The sequence below is a fragment of the Hemicordylus capensis genome, chromosome 5 (assembly GCF_027244095.1).
Source record: "Hemicordylus capensis ecotype Gifberg chromosome 5, rHemCap1.1.pri, whole genome shotgun sequence".
Classification (NCBI taxonomy): domain Eukaryota; kingdom Metazoa; phylum Chordata; class Lepidosauria; order Squamata; family Cordylidae; genus Hemicordylus; species Hemicordylus capensis.
In genome coordinates this window covers 45,945,867-45,970,965 of record NC_069661.1, presented here as the reverse complement: position 1 = coordinate 45,970,965, position 25,099 = coordinate 45,945,867, and the positions used below count along the sequence as shown (strand labels likewise).

The following is a 25,099-nucleotide window of genomic DNA, read 5'->3' as shown; positions in this document are numbered from 1 at the left end:
TATATGCAAATTCATAGAAAATATTTTAGCCTCAGAATTTGACAGTAGAAAACCATCTTAATAGACAAACAAGCATGATGGCAACAATTCCAACCTGGGTTTTCTAGAGCTTTTGGTTCCGTCTCCTCCAACTGCAACAGTTCATCAAGGGCAAGTTTTGCTGCATTTGATTTTGATTCTTTCTTGTTTTGTCCCAATCCAGTCTTATACTGAATACCATCCACCACAGCACAGAAAGCAAAGTAAGCTCCCAAGAGATTACCTTCAATAAAAAACAAAGGAAAAGTTAGCTTTACCTAAATGCATATCCATGTACTAGTTTAACAATATGAATAGTTTACAAGAATATTGTTATTACCACAAAGAATATCTATAATTCAAGATCTATGGAGAATCAATCCTTCCATAGATGCTTAGATAGCACTGCTAGTTTCCCAAACCCGTTTCCCATCCTTAGCTCCCACAACATATGCACTGAGCCTCAAGAATTACTTCAAAGACTGTTTTAATTTGTAATCTAAGTCTATTGTTTCAAGTTTAGGCTGTGTTCCAACCAGTCATTTGAAAAGGTCACTGAAGTGCCTAGAACCTTGTTCCACAAATTTTTTGGGGGTGGAAAAGCTTTTACCCACAATTCTTAGCATTAAGGCTTGCATTTTGTATTTTGGAGAATATAACTGTCAACCCAGGCATGGAACCAAGGCGGTAATATAGGAAAAGGTTGTAAAATATTGAAAAAGCAAGCAAGGAAGGGTATGTCTTGTGAGAGTATTTTAATTAGCTTGTCAATAATGCAGAGCAGAAGAATTAAAGTAATACTAGATGTATGACATTCACCACAGCAACCTTTAAAGACAGGGGCTGACAAACTGACTAACGAAGAGCAGGTAATTCAAGCCTCTGCGGGTATGTAGTGGGAACCCTTGTGCAGCTCCCGGAGTCCTTTAGCACATACACTGTTCCACAACAGCTCATGTACTGGTGGACTGCAGGAGTTGCGTGAGGGCTCCTACTGCGTGACCACAGAGGCTTGAAGCAGCTATGCTTTGTTAGGATGCCAGCTAGTATTTGCAATGCCTCAGTGCTAGAATAGTACAATTTTCTTACAAAGTATTTTTGCTTTAAAATAGAAGCACTTACCTGTTGCCACAGTTTCCTTTAATTCAAGCTGTACACGCTGCATCTGTGCAAATTGATACAACGCTGACACTGGGTTTATCTCTGCTCGTTTATATTTTATGATAAATTCTTTTGGAATCTTCTTTGGAGGAAGTGAAGTGATTGGAACAGCAACTGTTTTGGAATACTGGTAGTCACAAACCTGCCCTATACCTGTATTAATTGAAAGTAAATGTAAGCACTCAAAAGAATAAAAGCCTAGAATGAGTCATAGCATTTTCCTGAATAAAAACCTAGGAGTGAAGCAAAAATAGCTCCTGTCAGCTAACCTCAATTTTGGTTATTTAATATAGGTTGTATCCCAAGTAGTGCTGTGAGTAGAACATAGCACTTATGCAAGTGTTATTTCCTGCCTCCTTCTCAGAGCAGCATCCCCTGCCCCCACAAACCTGCTCCTGAAAATCAGAGGGGACCCTCAGGAATGGCACAAGTATAGCATGTGGAACTAAAGCAGTATAGTATACTTCTAGAAGAACTCAGCTTGCAAAAAGTATCTCCATACAGTTTCTGGAAGTTCCTCCAACCCCGCCATATCTCATGCCATTTAAGAGCTTCCAGTTTCCAGAGTGCTTTCCAGACTAGACCCTACAACGGGGTCAGGATGAATCTCGAAAGTGGGCTTCCACACTACCTGTGCCATGACACCGCAGTCCCTACGTGGACAGCAGGGTGCCATACACATTTCCATGCCTTGTTGAGAATTTAATCGCTGTGATATAGAGCAAGGACGTCGTATATTCGGCGTGAAAAAGTTGCTGTTTTTTTCAGATTGTAAATTGCTGCAAGACTACTCCCCCTGCTATTTACGATCCAAATGCAACTTGCCCCAATGGAGGCATTTTGCTGCTGATGAGCAGCTTGTCTGGAAAGCGCCCAGGAATGGCTTTTCAGGGAGGTAACCTCAGGAGGCTGGAAAGACAATTATGTAGGTGTCATTATACTTCAACCCAAACTAATTTCTTTTGCTCCCGGAAATCTTCAGAAGTATTACAGCATGACACTTCTTACCCTTTGCCTCATTACAGATTTGATCTTTTTAAAAGGACCTCCCTTTTGCAGGGCTGTTGCTTTTTAAAGACAGGGCTGCAAGTTCAGCAAGATAAACAACAAAAAGGCAACAAAGACAATCTTTGTCAACTGTTCAACTGAAAAGAGCCCAATAAATGTTATAAAGTAAAGTTGCGCCATCGAATTGGTGTCAACTCCTGGAGACCACAGAGCCATGTGGTTTTCTTTGGTAGAATACAGTAGGAGTTTACAATTGCCATCTCCCGTCCCGCGCAGTATGAGATTATGCCTTTTAGCATCTTCCTATATTACTGCAGCCCAATATAGGTGTTTCCCATAGTCTGGGAAACATACCAGTGGGGATTTGAATACAGCTGCTTGAAAATCCAACTCTATGTTGGAGACTGAGAATGTTTTGTAGTATAGTCAATAACACCCCCAAGAATTTCAATAAACACAAGAATGTCTAGTAAGAAATAACCTGCCTACTTTCCTTTCACTATAATCTTAATTCATTCATTCATTCATTCGATTTCTATACCACCCTTCCAAAAATGGCTCAGGGCCGTTTACACAGAGAAATAACAAATAAATAAGATGGCTCCCTGTCCCCCAAAGGGCTCACAATCTAAAAAGAAACGTAAGATAGACACCAGCAACAGTCACTGGAAGTACTGTGCTGGGGGTGGATAGGGCGAGTTACTCTCCCCCTGCTAAATAGGTGCCTCTTTGCCAAGTTAGCAGGGGTTTGACAATCTTCACAAATTAGCCCACTTACATCTCAAATGTTCAGGCATCCACCATCTTGAACTGGAGTAGATGACATCACAAACTAGACTGTTGAAAGGACACACAGGAACACCTCATCTATACTAAATTTGGTTCAAATCAGTTCCTACCTGGGCCTCAAAATGTTCACATGTCCATCACACACACACACACACACACACACACACACACACAGAGAGGCTGGGTGACCCTATATCTCATAAGCTTACTTTCCTTAAGGCTAAAAATTAGTTTTGCTTTTGGTAGTGACTCTGTTATAACTTATACTCTAAACTGGGTTTAGGATAAGAAAAGAGAAAAGGCTATTTATATCATTTTTATTAAACATGGTAAAATTCAGGAATGAAAATGTTAAAGACATGTTAAGGGACATCCATTGTCTCTCAAAAGCTGCTAAGAAGAACATTGTGCCAGGAAAGTGGAAAATAAAAGGGCACACACAAACACGAAAGAACAAAGGACATTTAGAAAAACAAGACTACAAAAAAGTTAGAGGCTTATAATCCAAACAACGTTTAATGAGAACAGAAAATCCAAGTATGAATGGCTCGCTTCTGCCCAACTCGACAAGCACAAAACACTGCTTTATGTGTACCAGTTCAAACCAAAGTACAGAATATGTTTGGGGATTACATAGATGAACTCAAAAGACAAACAACTCATGGCAATTTATGCCCCAGTATTAATCTTGTAATCATTTTCATATTTTAAAAACAAAATTCACAAAATGTTAAATGACTGTGGATATTAGATTCCTGTCTCAGTAGTCATACAGTTTTCACTGTAGCACAAGGGTATACATTAATACAACCCGGATAGAAACACTGGTTTTACCTGTGAAGGGTTTTTTCCCCGCAGTGTCTGAGTTAATCCTATATCCTGGGTTGTATTCCAAATCATGCCTCAGGAGACAGGAAGCAGAATTCAAAACCTTTGCCAAATGTCCGGTAGTTAGGTAGGAGGCACCAGGAAAACCCCAGTTCCGGACTGTCGAGCCAGGTCTTTGTAGAGCTATAAAATGAAAAACTTCTACAGTGCTAAGTAGATAGAGAGAGAAGATCTGGTTAAAAGGAGAAATCAAATGAATGAGGAAGGATGCAGGCAAAGACAAGACAAAACAGTAAACAGTAGGCAAACTGCCTCCCACTACTGTACCCCCATCCTTATGGCAGTGAAGTCTGCGGGCGGGGCGGATGAATTCAGACACTATGAAAAAGAACCCTTCACAGGTAAGACCAATGTTTCTTTTTCTGCAGTTGTCCAAGTTCATCCTATATCCTGGGACATACCCAAGTCGTATAAAAGGACAGGGCAGGAAAAGAGGAGAGCTGGTCTTGTGGTAGCAAGCATAACTTGTCCCCTTAGCTAAGCAGGGTCTACCCTGGTTGCATTTGAAAGGGAGACTAGAAGTGTGAGCACTGTAAGATATTCCCCTCAGGAGATGGAGCCGCTCTGGGAAGAGCATCTAGGCTCCAAGTTCCCTCCCTGGCTTCTCCAAGATAGGGCTGAGAGATTCCTGCCTGCAAGCTTGGAGAAGCTGCTGCCAGTCTGTGAAGACAATACTGAGCTAGATAGACCAATGGTCTGACTCACTATATGGCAGCTTCCTATGTTCCTGTGCAAAAGTGGACTATCAGACTACTTGCTGTAGTACCATGTGGGCCATGGCCACTTGAGCAGAAGGGAATGATGATACCCTTTAGTGTTTAACCAATGGAGAGATAGATGCCCGAAGGCTGTCTAACGATGATGTAGATGGAGCATTGGTCGAAAGAGCTGCTGAAGTACTGGCACTGCAGGTTGAATGAGCCGTGATTTCCCCTGGAATTGGGAGGTTGTGTGTTTCGTATGACAGGTGGACCGTAGCTCTGATCCCTTAGGCCAGGGTCACCTAGGGAGACTTTGTCCTAGGGATTTTTTTTTAGAGAGAAGAAAGACAAAGAGAGAGAGCAGCCGAATTGCACTGGGGCTTGGAAGTTTCAGATAATTTCGAAGTGCCCCGAGAACGTCTAGTGTGTGCCCTATCATTTTCCTTTTAGATGTTTCGGCTCCAGGCAAATCGATGGTAACACAACCTCTTTTGACCTGTGGAGTTACGCTTAGGAATGAAGGTGGGATCCAGTTGTAAGATAACGGCCTCATCAGTGAAGGAGCAAGGTTCCTTGCATGCTGAGAGGGTGCCCAGGTCGGAGACCCTGCGTGCCAAGGAGCTGGCTATCCAGAACAATACTTTGTGCAACTGAATCCTTAGGGAAGCCTTACTGAGGAGTTCGGAGGGTTGGCGCATGTGGGCATTTAGGACCTGTTGAATTCCCAGGGTGGAAGTATATGAACAGGCAGAGGAGTGAGATTGGTTGCCCCTTTTAGGAACCATCTGAGGAGTGAGTGAAGGGAGTGAGGCCCAAGATTGTCAACTGTAGGATGGATGCCAATGGGAGCCTAGTCTGCAGAAAGGGTTGGGGTGAAGACCCATTCCTATGCTTCCTTGGGGGAATGATGGGACCTTGGGTACCCTTGAGGAGATAGAGGAAGAGTTTTCTTTGAGTTCATCTGGAAAAAGGCAACCCACCTGGCTTGATAGATCCTGATCGTGGAGGGTCTTCTCGATGCCAAAATGGTGGGTTGTACCTTCCTTTTGTATCCTGCCTGATTCAGCAAGGTGCACTCACCCTCCACGTGTATAGTTGGTGCCAGGTCAGTTCAGGATGGAGCGTCGGGCCCTGCGAGAGTAGTTCTGGGCAGAGAGGTAGAGGCCACAGTTTCCTGGAGGGAAAGGAAAACCAGATCCTCAAATCACGGTCTTCTTGGTCAATGTGGAGCAATGAGGATTAGGTTTGCTTTCCCCCCCTTTTCTCCCCCCCCTCCACCCCCACAAGGTAAGTTTTGCATTACTCTGCTAGTAAAACCCACAGTAGCCTGGGAAACCAGGGGGGAAGTGAGCAGGTTGGTCACATCCACTAGTGGTGAGTGGAATTGGTGACGGAAAAATGGTTCTGATAGTGGTAGGTTGTTGACGCAAAAAAGGTCCACTACTGGGGGGCCTGACTTTGTCATGACCTGATGGAAGCCTTCTGAGTGCCGTGACCATTTTGCTGGGTATGTGGAACGGGAATTTAGTCAATCCGCCATTGGTAGGTCGCCCCACTAGGGCATTCTGCTGCGAGCGAAGCTAGGTGGATTTCTGCCCAAGAGGATAGTGGTTTGGATTCCCTCACCCTGCTGTGAGACCTGGTGCCTCCCTGATTCATCTTGTGAGTTTATGCTGCTACGTAGTCTGTGCGATTAGCACATGTTGGTTCAGTAAAGGGTGGCTGAATTCTCTGAGAGCCAGACATATGGCTCTCCGTTCCAATAGATTGAGCTCCGTGAAATCTGGTGGGGTGACCCCACTCCCTGGGTCTGTTGATGGATGAAGTGTGTTCCCCATCCGCTAGACTTGCGTCCATAGTTATAACTATCCCATCCAGTGGTGAGAGGAGTAGGCCTCGCCATATCGCAGGAGAGACCTGCCAGTTTAGAGACTGTCACACTTCATCAGCAGAGGAAAATGATGAGTTTCTGGATGATAAGAGGATTAATGTTGCTGTCTTGTTCCGGCGTTCTGTGGTTAGTGAGGAAGTTTCCAGTTGGGTGTCGAAGATGGCTCCCGCATGTACAAGTGTGTGTGTGGGGGGGGGGGGCTAAGAGGCTTTTCTGGTCATTGATCATGAAGCTGTAGGGCTCAGAAAGTGTAGTGTGTGAACTGCAGGTTTGGGGGAGGGACACCGATCGGATTCGGAGATCATCCAAATGCAGAAGGACGTGAAGTAGCGAATTTGCCTTTTTGGAGGCTGCGGCGATTCTCGATCCCTTCCCGTCTCGGTTTCGGCCTGGGCGTGGGGTAGAAATGGTCCTTGTTGCCCTGGCTGATTATCTCCATCACCAGCTTGATAGGGGAGGGTCGGCACTGCTGTTGCTGTTGGATCTCACAGCAGTATTCGACACTGTGTACCATGATATCCTGGTCCACCATGTAGCTGATGCTGGGATTCAAGGCATGGCCTTGTTGTGGCTGTGTTCCTTCCTACAGGACCGGGAATATAGGGTGGCAATGGGCGATGAGAGGTTTTCACGTCAGGTACTAGCATGTGGTGTCCCCCAGGGGGCTATTCTCTTGCCCTTGCTGTTCAATATTTATATGCGGCCACTAGCAAAGCTGGTGAGGAGTTTTGGGCTAGGGTGCCACCAATATGCAGATGACACCCAGGTTTTTCTGCTGATGGATGGCAGGGCTGAGGACACCATAACCCAGCTGACCAGATGTTTGGAGGCGTTCGCAGACTGGCTGAGACAAAGTTGTCAACGGCTTAATCTGGATAAGACTGAAGTTCTGTGGCTGGGCCCAAAGAGGTTGGGGCGGGGGAGTTTTAAATTACCAACCCTTGATAGTGCTTGTTTGATACCTCAGCCTACTGTGAAGAGCCTGGGCGTGATTCTTGATGCCTCTTTGAATATGGAGGTCGCTCGAAAGGCCTTCTTTCAGTTACGCCAAATACAGCGGCTGGCCCATCTGTCCCCTCCGGACTTGGACACTGTGATCCATGCGACGGTCACTTTCAGGTTAGATTATTGCAACTTGCTCTATGTGGGGCTGCCACAGCGCTTAACTCTGAGATTGCAACTGGTGCAGAAAGCAGCGGCCAGGGTCATTACTAAGGCGCCTTGGCGAGCACATGTGACACCTTTGCTTGCTCAGTTGCACTGGTTGCCGATTGAGTTCCGGGTTAAGTTTAAGGTATTAACCTTAACATTTAAAGCCCTACACGGTATGGGCCCTCCATACCTTCAAGACCGCATGGTTCGATATGTCCCTCGCCGGGTCCTGAGATCAGCCACAAGTAATGCCTTGGTGATCCCGGGCCCTAGGGATATTAAATTGTAATCAACGAGAGCCAGAGTCTTCTCAGTGGTGGCCCCGACTCCATGGACGGTCTCCCGGATAATATCAGAGCTCTCCATGATCTGTTGGTCTTTCGTAAGGCATGTAAGAGTGAAATATTGCTTGTAAGCCGCCCTGAGTACTATGGGTGTAGGGTGACATATAAATCTAACTAACTGTTTCCACCTGCATTTTGTCTATTATGACTACCAAAAACTTGGTGGAGACCCTCATAGTGGAGGACACAGAGAATGGCATGGCTTGTACTGGTAATGCTGGCCGTGGGAGAAGAAAACAGAGTATCTGTGGGGGTGGGTGGATGGGAATGTGGAGGTATGCCACCAAAAGGTTTATGGAAGCCTAAAAAAACAACTCCTGTTTACGAACCGCTTCCTCGATTGTGTGGAAGGATTCTATCCAGAGGGATCTTTTTGTATGCGAAGGTTCAGCCTCTTGAGGTCTAGACCGCCCTCCATGAGCTGTCCTTCTCTAGTACTAGGAGTAGGATGGAGTCAATCCCCTAAGGAAGTGTCAGAGTAGGGATGGTTCGATGGCCTGAATCTGGAACAGATGCTATATCGCTAGATACCTCTGCGGCCTTTCCGTCAGATTCCAGGGTGAAGAGGTACAAGTATAGAGACCATGGGCTATTACTCTGGGACCCAGGTGTCTGATGTCGAGCGGCTCTATGATGTTGCAAGAAGGCGGAAGCCAGGCTCCAGCAGGAAGGAGGCATTGTTTCCTTCCGTGTAGGAATCTTGATCTGAAAGGTTGTCCCTGGGCCTGTTTCCTCTGAAGTGTAGTTTTTGCTGGCCCTGCTTTCGCCCTGGAGTTGTTACTGAATGGTCAAAGTTCTCAGGGGAGTTGACTGAGTACCTTTGGAGGACTCTGGAGGGAAAAAAAATTACTTGATGAAAACAGTTGCCTGGACGGTTGTACTACTGTCTGGCTACCAGCAATGTTTGTTTTTGTTTTGTTTCTTTTTATTTTCCTTTTGTCCCAAGACTCAACCAATACAGGGTCTGGGGAATCTCCGAAGAGTCTGGCCCCAGAGAATGGAAAATATTCCAGCGTTTGGATTAGTGGTCTACTTTCCATCTTTGTAACCTGAGGCAGGGCCTCGTAGCTACCCCTGCTGCCACAGAGCTAGATGTGTGCAAGATACATTCCCAGCTAGAGGCAACGACGAAGGCTGCTGCCTTCGTATCTTATAATACCTTGCCTACGTTGTTTGTTCTTGGTGAGACAAACTGTATCAGCTCCTAGCCCCAACACCGAGGCTCATGTGAGGATGGGGATGTCCGTGGCTGCCTTTACAACCAATGCAGCGCTCTCATGTGTCTTGTGTAAAGGAATGTCAATTTCTTACCTTCTGGAATCTTCAGTTGATCGTCCCCTTTCATGGAGGTATCTGAAACCAATCATGCCACTGGGGCATCTGCAATGGAAGACACTAGTTTGGCTATAACATCAACATGTAACGTATACAGGTTTGTTTGTTTGTTTTTAATTATGGAATGGGACCGTATTATGTAAGCCTGGAAATGGACTCTGGAGAGATGTCATTGATAGTCCTCCATGTCTTAGCCAATAAGACATCAAGTCTGAATATATAAGCCCCTTGTATAAATAAATGAAGTAGTCTTCTATTCAAATGCAAATCAGGGCAGACTCTGATTAGCAAAGGGAACAATTCATTCTTGCCTCCACAAGACCAGCTCTCCTCTCCAGATCCATCTTATTTATTTGCTATTTCTCTGTGTAAACCGCTCTGGGCCCTTTTTTGGAAGAGTGAGATAGAAAATGAATGAATGGAGGAATGAATGGATGGATGCAAAGTCTGAAGGAACTAGCCTGTTGGGAGGAGGCCTTTTCCTGTGATAGTTCGCCTTCCTCCGTATCAGATGAGGAAGAGTAGTCCATAGAGTGAGAAGGTGGAGGCTGGAGATGTTGTAGAGGTAGGTTGGTACCCAAGGAGTGAGTACAAGAGAAAAGGACCTAGGTGGAGGAGGAGGGGTGCCTGTTATTTGGGTAGAGGAAGGTTAGGGTCCTCTTGAGGAAAGCCAGAAGAGGAAGGAGGAGTAGGAGAGGCAGGTCTTTTGGAAGCCTATGCCTAGGTAGCCTTGGAAGAAGTCCCCTCTAATTTGGAGGAACAACCCCTCCCATTCAGCTAAAGCACTGCCCTTTTGATTAACAGTGGGCAGTACATTAAACTCAGAGCAAAATACAATCTTTAAGCCACAACTGAAAAGCAGGGGAAAGCTGCATGCCCTGTTGATCCTCAGCAAGAGAAATTATACTCACAGACGCTGCAGGAGCTGGGAGTCGCTCTGGTAATCTCCCCTCTGTAGGCGCGACTGGGCTGGCAGTATTAGGAGCAGCTAGCTGGGATGCAGGGGGAATGACCGGAGAACCAGGTTCCCCCTCCCACTGTGGTCTGCCAGTCCGTGTGATCGCGGGTGTACACAGATCGCCCGTCCAAACCGCCGTGAATATCAATCCCTGGAGCCCTTTAAGAAGGGCGGGCAGTAAAAGTCGCAGAAGCCATTGACGGCAAACAGCCTGTTGGGGGAGGCGTTCGCTCCAGCACGCCACCAAAGTTTTGTTCTTTTTTCTATGGCGTTTTGCTTTTCTTGCAACTGCATCAGCATTCAGAGGGTTTCAAGCCCTTTCCTTTGAGATAATTGGCCTTCTAGGCTGCCCTCTTTGGGTAAAAAAACACCACCTCCACCAGAGTGGGAGCTATGTCTGGCTTACTAGAGGCTGTAAGGAGGAGAAGGGCAAGGGAAATGCCGCCGGAATCAGCCGAGGAAGACAGGTGTGAACGTTTGCCACAGCGCGGGTGGAGATCTTGGAGCTTTGGGTTGCCGGATTCCTTTTTCGGTGGGGAGGGGGGTTTCCGCAGATAGGGAGTCTCCCAAGAGGACCCCTGTATAAGCAGGCTCCATAGGAGCAGGCAGGGGGCAACACCAAAAGTAAAGCAAACTGAAAAAACAAGCGGAGTCAAAAGGACTTATTGATTGTAAAGAAAACTGTTTCGCTGAGATAGGGAAAAACCAATCAGCAAAAACTCTCCTCCCAGCGTTGCCCACCAAGGAGAACAAGGGAGGAAGGCAGGGGGAGAAAAAAGTAAGCAGCAAACCAGCCTGAATGTATTAGATAGCAGAGCTCTCTCAAAAATGATGCAACCTGAGGCAAGACAGGAAAGGTACTGGGCTTTTCCTGGCGCCTCCTACCTAACTGCCGGACACTGGGCAAAGGTTTTGAATTCTACTTCCTGTCTCCTGAGGCATAATTTGGAATACAACCCAGGATATAGGATGAACTCAGACAACTGCGGAAAAGTTGTAGGGAAACAAATGTTAAACTGAAATACTGATTAGACTGGTAATCTCAAACATCAAGCATAGTACTTTTACGTCAGAGACCACTTTGACCCTTGTATATGAGTTCACATTCCTATCAATATCTGTTTAAGAATAGGGGCTTATAGTCAAGCAAAAATACATCCATTTTTTAAATTTAATATATTTGTATACCACCCCAAACATGTAATAGAGCTTGTATAGTCTGAAAATTGTCATATAGGTACCTTCTTTTAAACCCAAGACTTTTAAGGAAATGCCATTACTCAAAGCAAAGATGAGTTTTTCATGTATGAGTCCCTCAAATTTGCACAGAGACTCTAGTGGCTACACAAAAATATAAGTTAATGTAGACATTGAGTGCCTGAAATTGCAATATGATAAATACCCACACGGCATTAATGTAGTTCAAGGCAGACTAGCAGGGCAGAGCAAACTAAACACACTCACCCCGTTAGAACCATTTCAAAAGAAGCAAGAGGGAAAGGAGAATGAAATTCTATTCAATAATAATGTGAGCCATTCCCAAGAGCTACTACCATACAACAATTAGTCCTTCCACTATTATCAGGGACACAGCCTTCACTTTGTTTATTTAATTATTTATTTAAAATATTCATACCCCGCCCCTCCAGTACATTAATTACTGCTCGGGGCAGCTCACAACATTTGTAAAGCAGTCACAATATAAAATCAGACTAATAAAATTAAGAAAATTAAAAAATCCAAGCTAAAACCACAATCAAAATTAGCTTTTAAAATTCCAAGTTAAAATCGTAAAGCTAAAAACTAAGAATTATACGAACTAAAAACTGGCTGGCTGCTCTCCTACTGTGCCCCAAACACACTTTGAAAAGCCTTCACTTAAAATTGAACAGAAAAAATCACCCGACTTGAAAAACCAATACCTGTGATAGGAGTGACCTTTGAAGCAAGGCCTGTTAGACTAGACGTCTCTATAGAGGAAGGCATCAATTTTGCATCTTCTGGCTGGAGCAATAAGTGAGCCGAAGGCTGAACAGAAGCCGGAGGTGGCGGCTGTGCGGGCAAGTTCTTCTTTAACATTTGGGCAAAACTGGGCACCCTGGAAGTCTGAGGCCAGTCGCTCGCCATCTTTCCCCACCTACACACAAAATCAGCACGACCATCAAGTGGATGAAGCATTAGCAACTCTTCCTTTTACAGCACGAATAAAGAGCCCTGAATATCCCCAACACAATGGTGGAGTGCAACGCGACTCATCTGAGTGAGCTCCCGCAAGCCTTTCTAATTAAAAGGGTCCGGGCAAGGTGGCTTGATTGCCTCTCTATTCGTTCACACGCGCGCTCGCCGGGTAAGCTTACGAAGACAGAACCGGCGAGGCTTCGCACCAGGCTGGAGACTCTCCCAGACCCTCCAAACAGTTCAACCCACTAAGCCAGCCAAGAGAGAGAAGACACCTACCCTGGGAGGCACACGAAGCACTGGCCTGCTTGTAGCCAACGACCCCTCTAACGGAACCCAACTCGCTACCGTCGCTTCGTAACAGCTCCGCGCACGCGAGCAGCACCTGCTGCAACGTCGTCGCTCGCTATTTTAATATTTCATGCACCCAGAATCCCACGCGGGACGGGAGAGAGAACCCGAGCTTCGCGGCGGGTCACGTGACTAGCACCCCCCTCCGGCCCCCTGTACTCTTCGAAAAAGAGCGTCATTTGACCATATTCATTTGCTCCATATGCTTTTGAGCATGCTCAGATGCACAGGGAGGGGTTCGTTGAGGGGTAGGAAAGAACGTCGCTACACCTGGTCTGAAGGAAGGGATGACGAAGGGGGGGTGTCAGCGTGCCAGGAGCAGGAACGCCAAACTAGCGCCAGCCAATGCCTGTGAGTGGCGGCAAGCACTCACTGGCTGGCTGCTCTCCTACTGTGCGCCAAACACACGAGGCCCCGAGCTGTTCAATGGAAGAGTTTCCCTTTCCATTCGGACCTTAATCAAAAGAAATACAAGTTCTGTTTAAACTCATCTTCAACGCGAGGGTTGTGGGCTTGTCCGGGCGTCCTCAAAACCCACAGGGCTTGCTGCCAAGTAGTACGTTTGCACTGTGCACAAGATTGCAGTGGCAATCCTAACCACGCTTGCTTGAGGAGTAAGCGCTATTGAATTTGGCACTAGGACTGACTTTTGACTGCATGTGCCTCGGTTTGCTTTGCATGTATCCAGGGGGAGCACGAACGAAAAGCTGAAATATTTCGTATCGGAGGAGCTTTCGTGCCTGTAGCAGCTGCCTATAGTTCAGCATTAACACCATCCAAGTTTGTTATTCTATCCTCTATCAGTACTTCCCAAGTCACTTTGTTTTTTATATTCCTTTAAATAAAATGTATGTTGGGGCCTACCTACATTTGTAAGCTAACCTGTGCATAAGGCCTGGGGTTGGATTCAGCTTGCAGGGTCTCTGCTAGCCTGATTTTCTACAATCGTGAGAACCACCGGGCTTGGCTGAGAGCCTGGTGGTTCTTGAGTGAGTAACCCGCTCAAGTAGCCCACCCCTTAAACCAGGTTTGCAGAGCGAGCACTCCACAAACCCTTTTAAAAAAAATTGTGAGTAGCCACGCCATGCCTCCGTGCCATGGTTACTCACAAGTAGACCCCCAGCGGGAGGCTGAAAAGCAGCCTCCCGGCTCGGGGGTCTCCCCAGTATGCCCTGCGCGCTCATACAGGGCATACTGGAGCTTCTGGGGGCCACGTGGCACCTGAACTCCCCAGGCCCCGCCGCCTCCGTCAAGGAGCCGGCAATCATGTGGGCGGTCAATCCGGCCGCCCAGGGCTCCTGCCCTGATCGTCTGCGGGGAAAGCGGGCTTAGCCCGCTCTCCCCACTGAGCTTCCCAAACTGGGTCTTGCTGTTTGTGAGACCTGGCTCATTGACTTGTCCCACTGCAACAGCTCAATGCAGCTGGCTACTTGAGACCAGATGATGCATGTGGTAGCGACGGACCAACCAATTAATGAGCCAGGTACTGCTGCTTGTGCAGCAGAAGCGACGGATGGAGTGGGCTGGGACGGTAGCAGCAACAGCTGGCGGGCAGAGGCAGAGAGCACCACACAGGGGCGGATGGGTTCAAAGAACCTGTGGCCCCCAGCTCCACCCCTCCCTATTTTCTTCATTATCTCCCTCACTCCAAGGGGCCGCCAGGGAGAGGGGCAAACAGAGCCCCCTCTCCCCTAGTTACGCCTCTGATACAGAGGCGTAACTATAGGGGGGGCAGGGGGGCATGTGCCCCGGGCGCCATCTTTTCGGGTCACATGGGGGGCGCTGCCATGACCAAACTTTTTTTAAAAAAAAATCTTAATACAAATTTCTCCTGCTCAGTGCAGCAGTGCTGCAGCAGTCAAGGGAGCGCGTCGGTGCCCCCTCCCCCACGAGCGGTCCCTTCCACACCACCCGTGCCCCCACATTGCTTTGCTGGCGGCCAGTCAGTGGCCTGGCTTGGTGGCGGCGGGTGCCGCGGCGGGCGCCTTTCATGCTGCTCACTGCGCCTGCCCGCCCGCGCCCCCCCCATTGCTTTGCTTGCGGCCAGTCAGTGGCCTAGCTTGGCAGCGGGCTCCTTTCATGCTGCTCACTGCGCCTGCCCTTGGCTGAGGCTCGCTCGCTCCGTCGCTCTCTTAGTCTGGAACAGCCAGAAAGAGGCCCTCTAGTGGCTTGCCAGCCAGAGGGTCTCTAGTCAGTGACGCACGCATGTGCGACTCGGCCGGTGTGCCGTGTCGCGCTGCGCATGTGTGCGGTGCGTCCATCCTCCTCTGTTCGCCTGCACGTGGTGGTGCGGTCGCCGTCGCGGAGGAAAGCATGGTTGCTGGGGCTGGGGCTGCACTGCAGCAGGCGCAGGCAGGACGACGAGGACACACACGGACACCCGCACGGAAGAAAGGATTCGGCGGCGGGCGGGTGGAAGCAGCAGACCAAGTGTCAGGGTGAGAAATTGAATGAGTTGCAAAAACTACAGAAGCCACATGTGGGGAAAAAAAAACATATTAAAGAATCGGGCTTTTATTTAGCTGCCCAACTATGGTTCTCAGATGCCTAACAGGTGTTAATGTTTGCATTATACGCTCCTCTCTCCGCCCCAAAAGAAAGAAAAACAATCATAAAGATTCATTGGCACTCAATCTTAAATGCATGCATGTATATGGAACTGAGAGTCAATTCCCACAGCCTGGGTAGTACAACAGTGTGAGTTGACTCAAGCAGTGTAACATAGCTGCCTGTGCATTGTTACAAGGTGTTTCAAGAGAGTTTTACCATGAGTTTTGCTTGCTGGCATGCTCGTTTTTGCACCGTGAAAGCTTGCCTGTGATCTCAGTTTACGCTGAAGTGCTCCTATAACAGCTCCATCTCAGAAAAACCTGCAGTGTTAGCTTTAACAAGTGCCTGTGGTATCCTGCTAAAGACACAAAGTTTGGCAAGAAAAATGGGGGAGGGGGTTATATGCCAGGACCTTTGGAGATTGTCTCTTGCTTGTGAGGAAAAACCTAAGTATAATGTGGTGTGTATCATCATTACATCATACAGGGTTGTTGCTTGTGAGGAAAAACCTAAGTATAATGTAGTGTGTTTCATCATTGCATCATAATTCTGTTGTTTGAGATACAGGCCAACTCCACAGGGTTGTTGCTTGTGAGGAAAACCCTAAGTATAATGTGGTGTGTATCATCATTGCATCATAAAAATTCTGTTGTTTGAGATACAAGCCAACTTCACTGGGTTGTTGTGAGGAAAAAACACATGTGTGTCAGTCAGATGTATGCTGGGGGGGGGCGGTGGCGGGGGAGGGCGCAGCGAGGGGGGCGCAATTTCAGTGCTTGCCCCGGGCACCATTTTCCCTACTTACGCCTCTGCTCTGACACCATAGAAAGGCAGAGGGCTTCCCTTTTGGTCAGTTCCCTCTACTCTGAGGGGGCCATCCTCTCCTGAAACTACCTAACACCGCTATCCTATTCATGTTTACTTGAAAATATGTCCCTCAGTAATGCTTAGTACTAGTATACCTGGTAGTATACCAAGTAAGCATGCCTAGGATTACAGCCTTTGTTTGGGGTTGGCATGCACTCCAAGTGCCCCACTGACTGAGCAGGGAAAGGGCCAATTCTCTTGTCACTGTCCTTGGTTAAAACTGTGGGTCCCTTTTCTTGAAAGATCCACAAGTAACTAATAATTGCTTTCATTAATACTGTATTGTTAATTTTAATGCAATAATGCACTGAAAATTAACCCCAGGCTCTGGCCCACCAGGGCATTTGAGTTGTACACCCTTGTTGTAGACCAGGGTTTCTTAACCTTGGGCCCCCAGATGTTGATGGACTACCATCATCCACAGCCATGGCCATTGTGGCTGGGGATGATGGGAGTTGTAGTCCATCAACATCTGGGGGCCCAAGGTTAAGAAACCCTGCTATAGACCCAATGGTTGGAAAGGTTATTATTATTAAAAATGTTTTAGGAAATATTTAGGAAAGGTGGTATAGGGTCTGCCCTGGTTGCATATGAATGGGAGACTACATATAAGATATTCCCCTTAGGGGATAGGGCCGCTCTAGGATGATGAGCACCTGCATGCTTGCCTGCAGAAGGTTCCAAGTTCCCTCTCTGGCATCTCCAAGATAGGACAAGATTTTTTTTTTAATAGGACAAGATTTTTTTTAATTGAACCAACAAACTACCAAAGCATACAGTACGTTGTCAAAGCACAATTATATACAAAGTGGTTGTTTGTACATGATATATCTAAAAAGATTTACACACAAGGATTTGGAAACCCACAAGGTTATGAAGTATATGCAGGTAGTACTGTAACTCGGGGATGGGCAATTACAAGGCACATCAGGTAATCAGGGTGGGGGTGTGTGTTTACGTCCAACGTCCATTTCCACAATTTGTCCCATTGCTGTTTAGAAGAGATACTCTTGTCTTTTTGCACATAACCATACAAACTTTTCCAGAAGAAATTTACTGTCTCATCTGCGTGAACCTCTTGGTCGCGTCTTCCCTCCCTATTCCTATGCAGGAACATTGCATAAATGACATACAGGTTTACTAACCTGATTACAAGAAGGGGAACGTTCCAATTCCCTAGTATGAGGGCACTTGAAGGTTTCTTTCTGGGACCTTGAAAGGAGGTTCTATCACTCAAACCCGAGGTTAGTTCTTCCCAAGTCTGTTTTTCCAAATCAGGCCACTCTAACAGCTTGCTTACTCCCTGCCACACTCTTTTGGCTACCACACACTCTTTTAAGAAATGTGAGTGGGTTTCCCTGAATGTTTTACCTAGCTCATTCGCTTTTTGTTTGCAGGTGATTTTAGGGCACTCTTGCTGGTCCTCTGGGAGCCATGGCTTAGCCGCATTAAGTGGTAGTACTTGATGGTATAAGCGCCACCTTGTTTCCCATAAATGGAAAGGGACTTTTTTCTCCTTAAAGAGAGCGATAGGGTGATCGGGTTGCAACAAGTACTGTGAAGTGCGGTGTTTGTAGCGTTTACGTTCTAAATCAGGTTTTAAGAAACACACTTCTAGAATCTCTCCATAAATTGTTTTCCTTAGCTGCTTAACTGAGAAGGATCCTTTAAATAGATCCGGTTCAACTTTCCATTTTTAAAGTAGGAATAACAAATCTCTCAAGTAGTCAGGGTGTTCTCTTTTTAATACTTGTGTGATATTACCATTGAAAGATCCTTTCCCACACCATGCTATGCCACATGCTGACTTTCACCAACGCAGAGTGAAAAGCAAGACCCAGGTTTTTTGCAGGAGGTTGGACCTATTATGGACATTCACGAAAATCCAGTTTCCAAAATTGTAGGACATGAATTCAGTTATAAAATAGGGTTGCAGGGCAGGTAGGGCTAGGCCTCCCCGCTCAACCTCCTTAAATGCTACCGCACGGGCCAAAGGGAAGGACGCTGTGTGCCATACTAGACAGAAGATCTGGCTTTCAACTCTCTGAAGGAGATCGAGCGGGGGAGGATAGACTACCGCCAGGTTATGTACCGGGGGTATCAGGTAAGTCCGGATGTAAACCGCTTTCTGGTACATGGCAAGGCTCCATTTTTTCCACATGGTGATTTTAAGCATTACTTTTTCTTCCCAATCTGTCCAATTTTCTCCCCGGGCTTTTTCCTTAATCCCATATTCAATCCCCAAAATGTTTACTGTATCTACCCACTTCAGTTTGGACTCTGGGGCCCCTTCGCTTTTACATTCAGAGATGGGTAGGCACGAGAGTTGCTGGCGTCCGGGGTCCATTTTAACAAATACACTTTTGTCAGCATTTAATTCTGAGCCCGAGATCTTGCCATATTCACAGAAGAGGTCTAGTATTACAGAGATTTCATTTTCATTCGATAACAGTAATGTAACATCATCGGCATGAGCTACAAATTTAACCCTAAACTCAGAATGCAGTTCTGAGTGGACAGGTGGTTCAGCTATCCCATCACTCTCCCTCCTCCTCCCTCCCGGGAAGGTCTCGCAAGGCGGAGGGATAGAGACTGAGAGTCCTTGCAGATGGGGTTCTCTCTGAATCCTGATCAGGATCGGATCCAGGGCAAAAACATAAAGTAATGGACTCAGTGGGCATCCTTGGCGGACACCCGAATGCAAAGTGATCGGGTCGCCCCGCCATCCATTAATCTGTGGTGTCACCTTTGCATTCGTATAGAGCAGCTGTATCCAAGTAACGAATAGGGGTGGTATTGTTGGAGATGAATTTCCAGTGCATCGACCTTTTGCACCAACTGTCCTAATGACCACTAGGGGCATTGGGAGTAGAGACAGTGAGTCAGGGTCTCCCTATCTGTCCCTACTCTATGACCGCTGAACTGACTCTGCAGCACTTCCTGTGCTGAGTCACAATCCTTCCTTTCCTCCTAGAGAGCAGATGGAAACATCTCTCTCTCTCCTTACCTATCCACTATGTAGTCCTTTAGATTAGAGATAGGTCTTTCCTATCTAAGTGTATTTAACCAATAAATATTTAGTGTTTAGTCATACAAGGATCTCCATGTGTTTTCTTTAAATAGCTGCAATATCCAAACCATCCTCTGCTACCTACTCTGTAACTGGAGTGTGTGCTCATTCCTTAGTGCTCTGCTGTTTTACCTATTGTGGGTAAAAATCAGCAACCTCTAACAGGTATACCTTTAGCTTTCAACAATGTCCACAGATAATTGTGGTTCACTTTGTCAAAGGCCTTAACTTGATCCAATAAGAGGAGGTGACCTTTCCAACTTTCATTCTGTGTAGAGTAAAAAAGTTCTCTCAGCAGACACAATGAGTCTGTCATCTTTCTTCCTGAGATGGCGCTTGTCTGCAAGCTGTGGACCAATTTAGGGGCCACTTTCACCAATCTATTATTTAGGATTTTGGCAAAGATTCTGTAATCGATATTTGTGAGGGTTATCGGTCTCCAGTTTTGTGATAAAGTGGTCTCACCTTTCTTGGAGGGAAAAATTAAGAGGCCATCCCCAAAGGACCTATTTAAACGCCCATTGTCTAGGACAAAATTAAACAATTTTACTAAAACTGGTAGTAGCTGGTCTGCGTAAATCTTATAGAAAGGCCATGTCAGACCATCAGGCCCCGGGGCCGATGTGTTCTTTCCCGCTGAGATAACTGCTCTGATCTCTGACATGGGGGTCAGCCATTAGTGGGCTACCAATGTGTTCTTTCCCGCTGAGATAACTGCTCTGACCTCTGATGTGGGGGTCAGCCATTAGTGGGCTACTTCCATCTGATCGCAGGCCTTGGAATGTCAAACTAGATGAATGTATCTTGTCCTTTGCCCACTCCCCTTTTTCAACTACAGACCCTTTGAAGCGATACCGCTTATTTTCTAAACGCCTGTGCTGCAGCTAATTTTGAAATGTCCTGATTGTCTCTTTGTAGCGGCGGCATGATTCCACGTTGAAGGCTTCTCCCCTGTTCATCTTATCAACAATCCTCAGATGTTGGGTGATTGCTTTCTGATAATTTTTGACCCCTATCTTATATGTCCGGCTGGTCACTGCCCTAGTACAGCAGCCCACTCTCTTTTTAATTGTCTCCCAGGCTCCCAAAAGATAATCTTCTGTCTCTAATAGCCGAGGGATCTGTCACCTCAGTTCTGATAAAAGGACACCTTTGAGATATTCATCACTTAGCTTTTTTGGGTGTAATCGCCACAAGGGCTTACCATGTGGAATTACCTCAGAGAGATTACAAATAAATCCCACAGCCGCATGGTCTGACCATGGGGTAAGTACTAGTGTACACCTGTAGACTTCAAAAGAAGGGGGAGCCCAGAGTCTATCTAACCGGCTAGCTGATCTCGGGTGGTAATATGTAAATTTGACTCCGGTTTTAAATGTATGTCTATACTGCGATTTAAAGTTCTCTTTATGACGGATTGGGAAAAAATCCAAATCATTATATACTGCCAAGGCCTTATCATCTAAACCCAGTCTTACTCAGAAAACGTTGGAGAGCTTTTTCCTCATTCGTTAGAGAGGGACTTGAGGGGGAGACTGGGAGGCCTCCCGAAAAGGCTTTCCTGTTGTTCAGTTGGACTCTGTTATTAAAATCCCCCGCGATCAGGAGTTGGCGCTTCGTGTCACATATATCTTTTAGTTTAGCCCAAAGAGCCTTCCTAAGGTGTGACTGTACCGGGGCATATATGGCGCAGAGTCTAAAGGCTCGGTCAAGTCTTAGAGTGGTTGCCAAGCTTGGGTCACCCCTGACAGTAAAATCTATGTACATTAGTCTGCCCTGATCAAATTCCAATACCCTCTCGATTTTGAGATCAGGTCTGTCTTTAAACAATATCGCTACCCCTGCATTGCCGCTCCCATTGTAGGACCAGAAGGATGGGCTCACTGTCCATTGCTGTTGTGCCGAAAAGTGGTGTCTCTCATTTTCGAAATGGGTCTCATGCAGAACATAGATGTGATAGTTCCATTTTGTTAAAAAGTGTAGGATCTCTTGCCTACGATTTGGTAACCTTAATCCATTAACATTCCATGTAAGTATATTATAGGAATTGGCCCGACAACCAATGATAGCCTGTATCATGGTGAAGTCTGCATGCTCCCAGGAGCCATGCAGCCTGGTTTCAGCTAACAAAGCTGAACTTAAAACTGGAAAATAATTTTAATACTCCATTTGCTATGCAGAGAGCTAACCAGGTTTTTCTCTAGACTGTTGCCTGTATCTGTAACACTAATATATTCACCGGGGGTTATGGTTCATTGGGCAAGGATTAAGAAAGTGATCTCTAATAAAAACATTTGTTGCTTGCTAGGATGGACACCCAGGCTAAAGTCAGGTAGAGAATGGCACCTAGCTGTTCATCAGGCATGGAGTAGGGAGAGGATGTCCCCATGAACCTTTGCTTCCCTTGGTGTCCTCTAGGTTACAGGAGATGTTTCATAGCTGCAGCAAACATCATTGAAAAATCTGTGGGTTTTCTATTAATTTTGGATGCATTTTTGAAATAGGCAGGCAGAGCTGCCCTTATATGTTTGTTCTCCACGTTTGTAGCTTGTCTCTGCTTTACCTGTAGCTTATATAGATTTATTTACTTTTACATGTATAGCCTGTGCTTCCTCTAAGAAGCCCAGAGTGGTGCACATGGTTACATTTATTCTCCCAACAGCCCTATGAGGAAAGTTATGTTGAGATAAATCCCAGAATGACCCAGTGAGTTTCATGGCTGAATGGGGATTTGAACTTGGATTTCCCTAGTCTAATCCAGCACACTAACCACTATACCACTCTGGTTCAGAGTTCTTTCAGGTTATGGTTATTATTAATTATTATTATTAGCATTCCTATTTGAAATAAGCAGACAGAGCTGCCATGGTGTCTGAGCCACAGCTCTCCATAGAAGCAGCCTTGTGAAGCTGGTCTGTACTTTACTTGTGGCTTGTACAGTTGTTGTTTTTTCATGTGGACATGTGCACATGCTTGTGTTTGATCCTGCCATGTTCGATACGAAACTACACACTACTGTAATTCTGTTAAGCATGATAAAGCAACTGTTTTCCATATTTCTTGGTCTCTCTACTGATGATCAATTGAGATTTGTGTGTTTGTATTTTGATCCCATTCATTAGCTACAAATCTATAGTTTGCCAGTTATTGCTAAAGCACTTGCCTAGTCCTGGCTCCATCTCCGCAGCTGCCCACAATTGGCTCCACCCAACAACACCTGCCCTGCCTAGTATCCCCCCCACCCCCTTCCCAGGAACCACCAGCCACCACTGTGTTGTGGGTAATATATACGAAGTACTTTTACATGCAAGTAGTATCAAAATTTTAACTGCAGAGCTGGAACATAGCCATGCTAATTCACATTCTGAGATGTGTGTCATAGTCTGAGGGAGAAATTGCAGTATGGAACACATTCTATCATATTCAGTTATATTTTACTTATACTCCCAAATCTTGTGCTCTTCTCCTCGTGAGGCATGGCTCAAGTAGCTGTGAAATAACTGAACTCTGCTCCTGTGGTTTACATAATTAAACTTTCATAACAAATCTATTTCCAGAGCTTGAATTCATAGCTGCACACACCACAATACAATTCCTCAGAGCTGTCATGAAGGTAAATTCCCTGAAGCACTTGGGATAGATTTTGATCACACTAATGTGACTGTTACAACAAATAAAATCACTATTAATATAAATATCTGAGTGTTTCTATGTACAAAAATTTTTTTCTGAAGAAATTACATTTATGACATATTAACTTTTATTCCAATTGTAACAAACAAAATGATTTAGCACTATAGCAATCACAGTTCCATAAATTATATACATACAGTGTTTATACAATCTACATGGACAAGAAAAAGTCATTCATGGAATCACATTATCCAAAAAGGTATTCAGTGTTATGGCCAGTAATATTTTTGAAAATTCACAGTTAATGTATAGTTTAAAAATGCAGAATATTGCACATAATAAAATTGTGGATGCTTAACAGCAGCTTTATCGTTTTCTTCACATACATTGGTCATGCATTACTAGTCTGTATACAAAATGGCATCATGTACCATAGTAAACAGTTACTCACAATGTCAATCAAGTTTTAAATACAGTAGCAAAAAGCTATTAGGTTCTTTCAGTGTAAACCATACTTAAACTTATACAATTAAACACAGTATAAAACAGAAATGATATAAACTGTGTTTGCCACACTCATTTCATGATAGTTTTAGTGATCGTCCTTGTCTTTTCCTTTCTTTTCTTTTTCATCCTGAAGTGCAGTGCCAAGTTTTTTTATAAGCACTGACAGAACTTTGTCCAGTGGGTCCATGACTCCACGTTGAAGCCATTTAGGAATAGTAGTTCTTGCATGATGGAAGCCCAGCTTCTGAAGAATATAATCAACACCTACTGGATCAATCTTTCTTCCAGTCCAAGAGATTAATCTAAAATAAAAATATGTTGGCATTATCAATATTTGAATAAATGAAATCAATCAATCAATCAATCAATCAAATCCAGTTTCTCATTTTCAGAATTAGAAGAATAATGTTCATCTTCTAGATCAATTAACTTTTACTACTACTTTCTATAATAGCAGATTATAAAATAATTTGATGGGTAAACATTGTATTACCATGGTATTGGACAAACATGGTATAACGATCAAAAGGGGCGGGCGGAATACATAATTCCTCCTCTAGCTGTGAGGAGTCCTGGATAGGCTACCACCATCCACTTTTATATGAGCACATTCACCCTTCCAAGGGAATATTCTGGGAGAATAAAATGGAAAAACCCTCCCCACAAGAAAGGCTTGAGCAGTCTTAGGCCTTCAAGAGTGTGTGACTAGGGCAGGACTCAATAAGGAGTGACACTCTCTAACATCAAGGATTTATTAATAATTGGATAAGGAAAACTATAGATACATCAACAATTGCTGCTTCCATTCAAGTAAAACCCTTTGGGATGCTGCCGCCCCGAAGGAGACTTGAAAAACAGAGTGCCAGCAGGAGGGGAGAAGTGGAGGGAGTGGCAAGTGCACCCTCCCCCATCAAAGTGTGACTTCCCCCACCTTCGTACCAGTTCAGAGGTCCTTAAAAGGGCCTCCAAACAGGTTCGTGCACATCCCTAGTGCCCGGTCCCAACTGGCCATACAGAGCTGCAGCCTCCACACAGCGTTGGTATGCACATAAAGTATACACAGGCAGAAGAGAACTAATGGAACATGCCACTAGTCTGTCTGTTACCAGCAAGGGAGAAATAAAGTTAAAAATTATATATTAGAAATGGCATAGAGGAAAATTATATATTATACATGTTAAGAACAAATAAATGCCATCTACGTCTCCCTCCAATTCATTTAATCTTATTTGACCTAAAAAAGAAAAATCAGAAAGGTGAGCATTCTCTACATCACCCCCCCACCACCGCTCAGTGACTTAATTACATTTTTGTATCCTGTTAATAGTCTTAGTGACTTAAAAGTAAAAGAATATCAATAATTTCTATCAATGATTTACAACTATGAAATAAGAGACACAGAAGTGAAATATTTGCAATCTGAAAGTGAAGTCAAATATCAGATGGATCAAACTACAAATAGACATAATAAATTACCTGAGTGTGGGCTCCAGATGCCATGTATTACAAATAAATTCTCTCCAATCTACAGTAGTGTAAGCAATGCTTTCTTCCAATTCTCTCTCAGAAGAGCTCTCGTCAAGAACACTGACAGGACTTTTCTGTCCTGGTCGACTAGACAAAATGCGAGGTGGGAAAATGGCTAAGAGAACCGAAAACAATAAGGTTTACATCTTACATAAAAAGTCAGACCAATAT

The 25,099-nt window shown here is 45.3% G+C and overlaps 2 protein-coding genes across 13 annotated transcripts in view; both read right to left on the bottom strand.

Annotated features, from left to right (window-relative positions):
• The window catches only part of ADAD1 (adenosine deaminase domain containing 1), a 64,441-nt gene extending 51,490 nt beyond the window's left edge, over positions 1-12,951 (bottom strand). The window contains exons 1-4 of the mRNA XM_053255902.1: positions 12,703-12,951; positions 12,168-12,382; positions 1,141-1,332; positions 95-262 (exon numbers count right to left, since the gene is read on the bottom strand). Coding sequence (XP_053111877.1) covers positions 95-262; positions 1,141-1,332; positions 12,168-12,372 — 565 coding nt within the window. The 5' untranslated portion in view covers positions 12,373-12,382; positions 12,703-12,951. The remainder of the gene's footprint in view (positions 1-94; positions 263-1,140; positions 1,333-12,167; positions 12,383-12,702) is intronic.
• Positions 12,952-23,003: 10,052 nt separating this feature from the next.
• The window catches only part of BLTP1 (bridge-like lipid transfer protein family member 1), a 201,468-nt gene continuing 199,372 nt past the window's right edge, over positions 23,004-25,099 (bottom strand). For all 12 annotated transcript variants that reach the window (XM_053253722.1, XM_053253721.1, XM_053253726.1 and 9 more), the window contains 2 exons: positions 24,878-25,043; positions 23,004-23,703 (listed from right to left, as the gene is read on the bottom strand). In XM_053253722.1, coding sequence (XP_053109697.1) covers positions 23,487-23,703; positions 24,878-25,043 — 383 coding nt within the window. In that variant the 3' untranslated portion in view covers positions 23,004-23,486. The remainder of the gene's footprint in view (positions 23,704-24,877; positions 25,044-25,099) is intronic.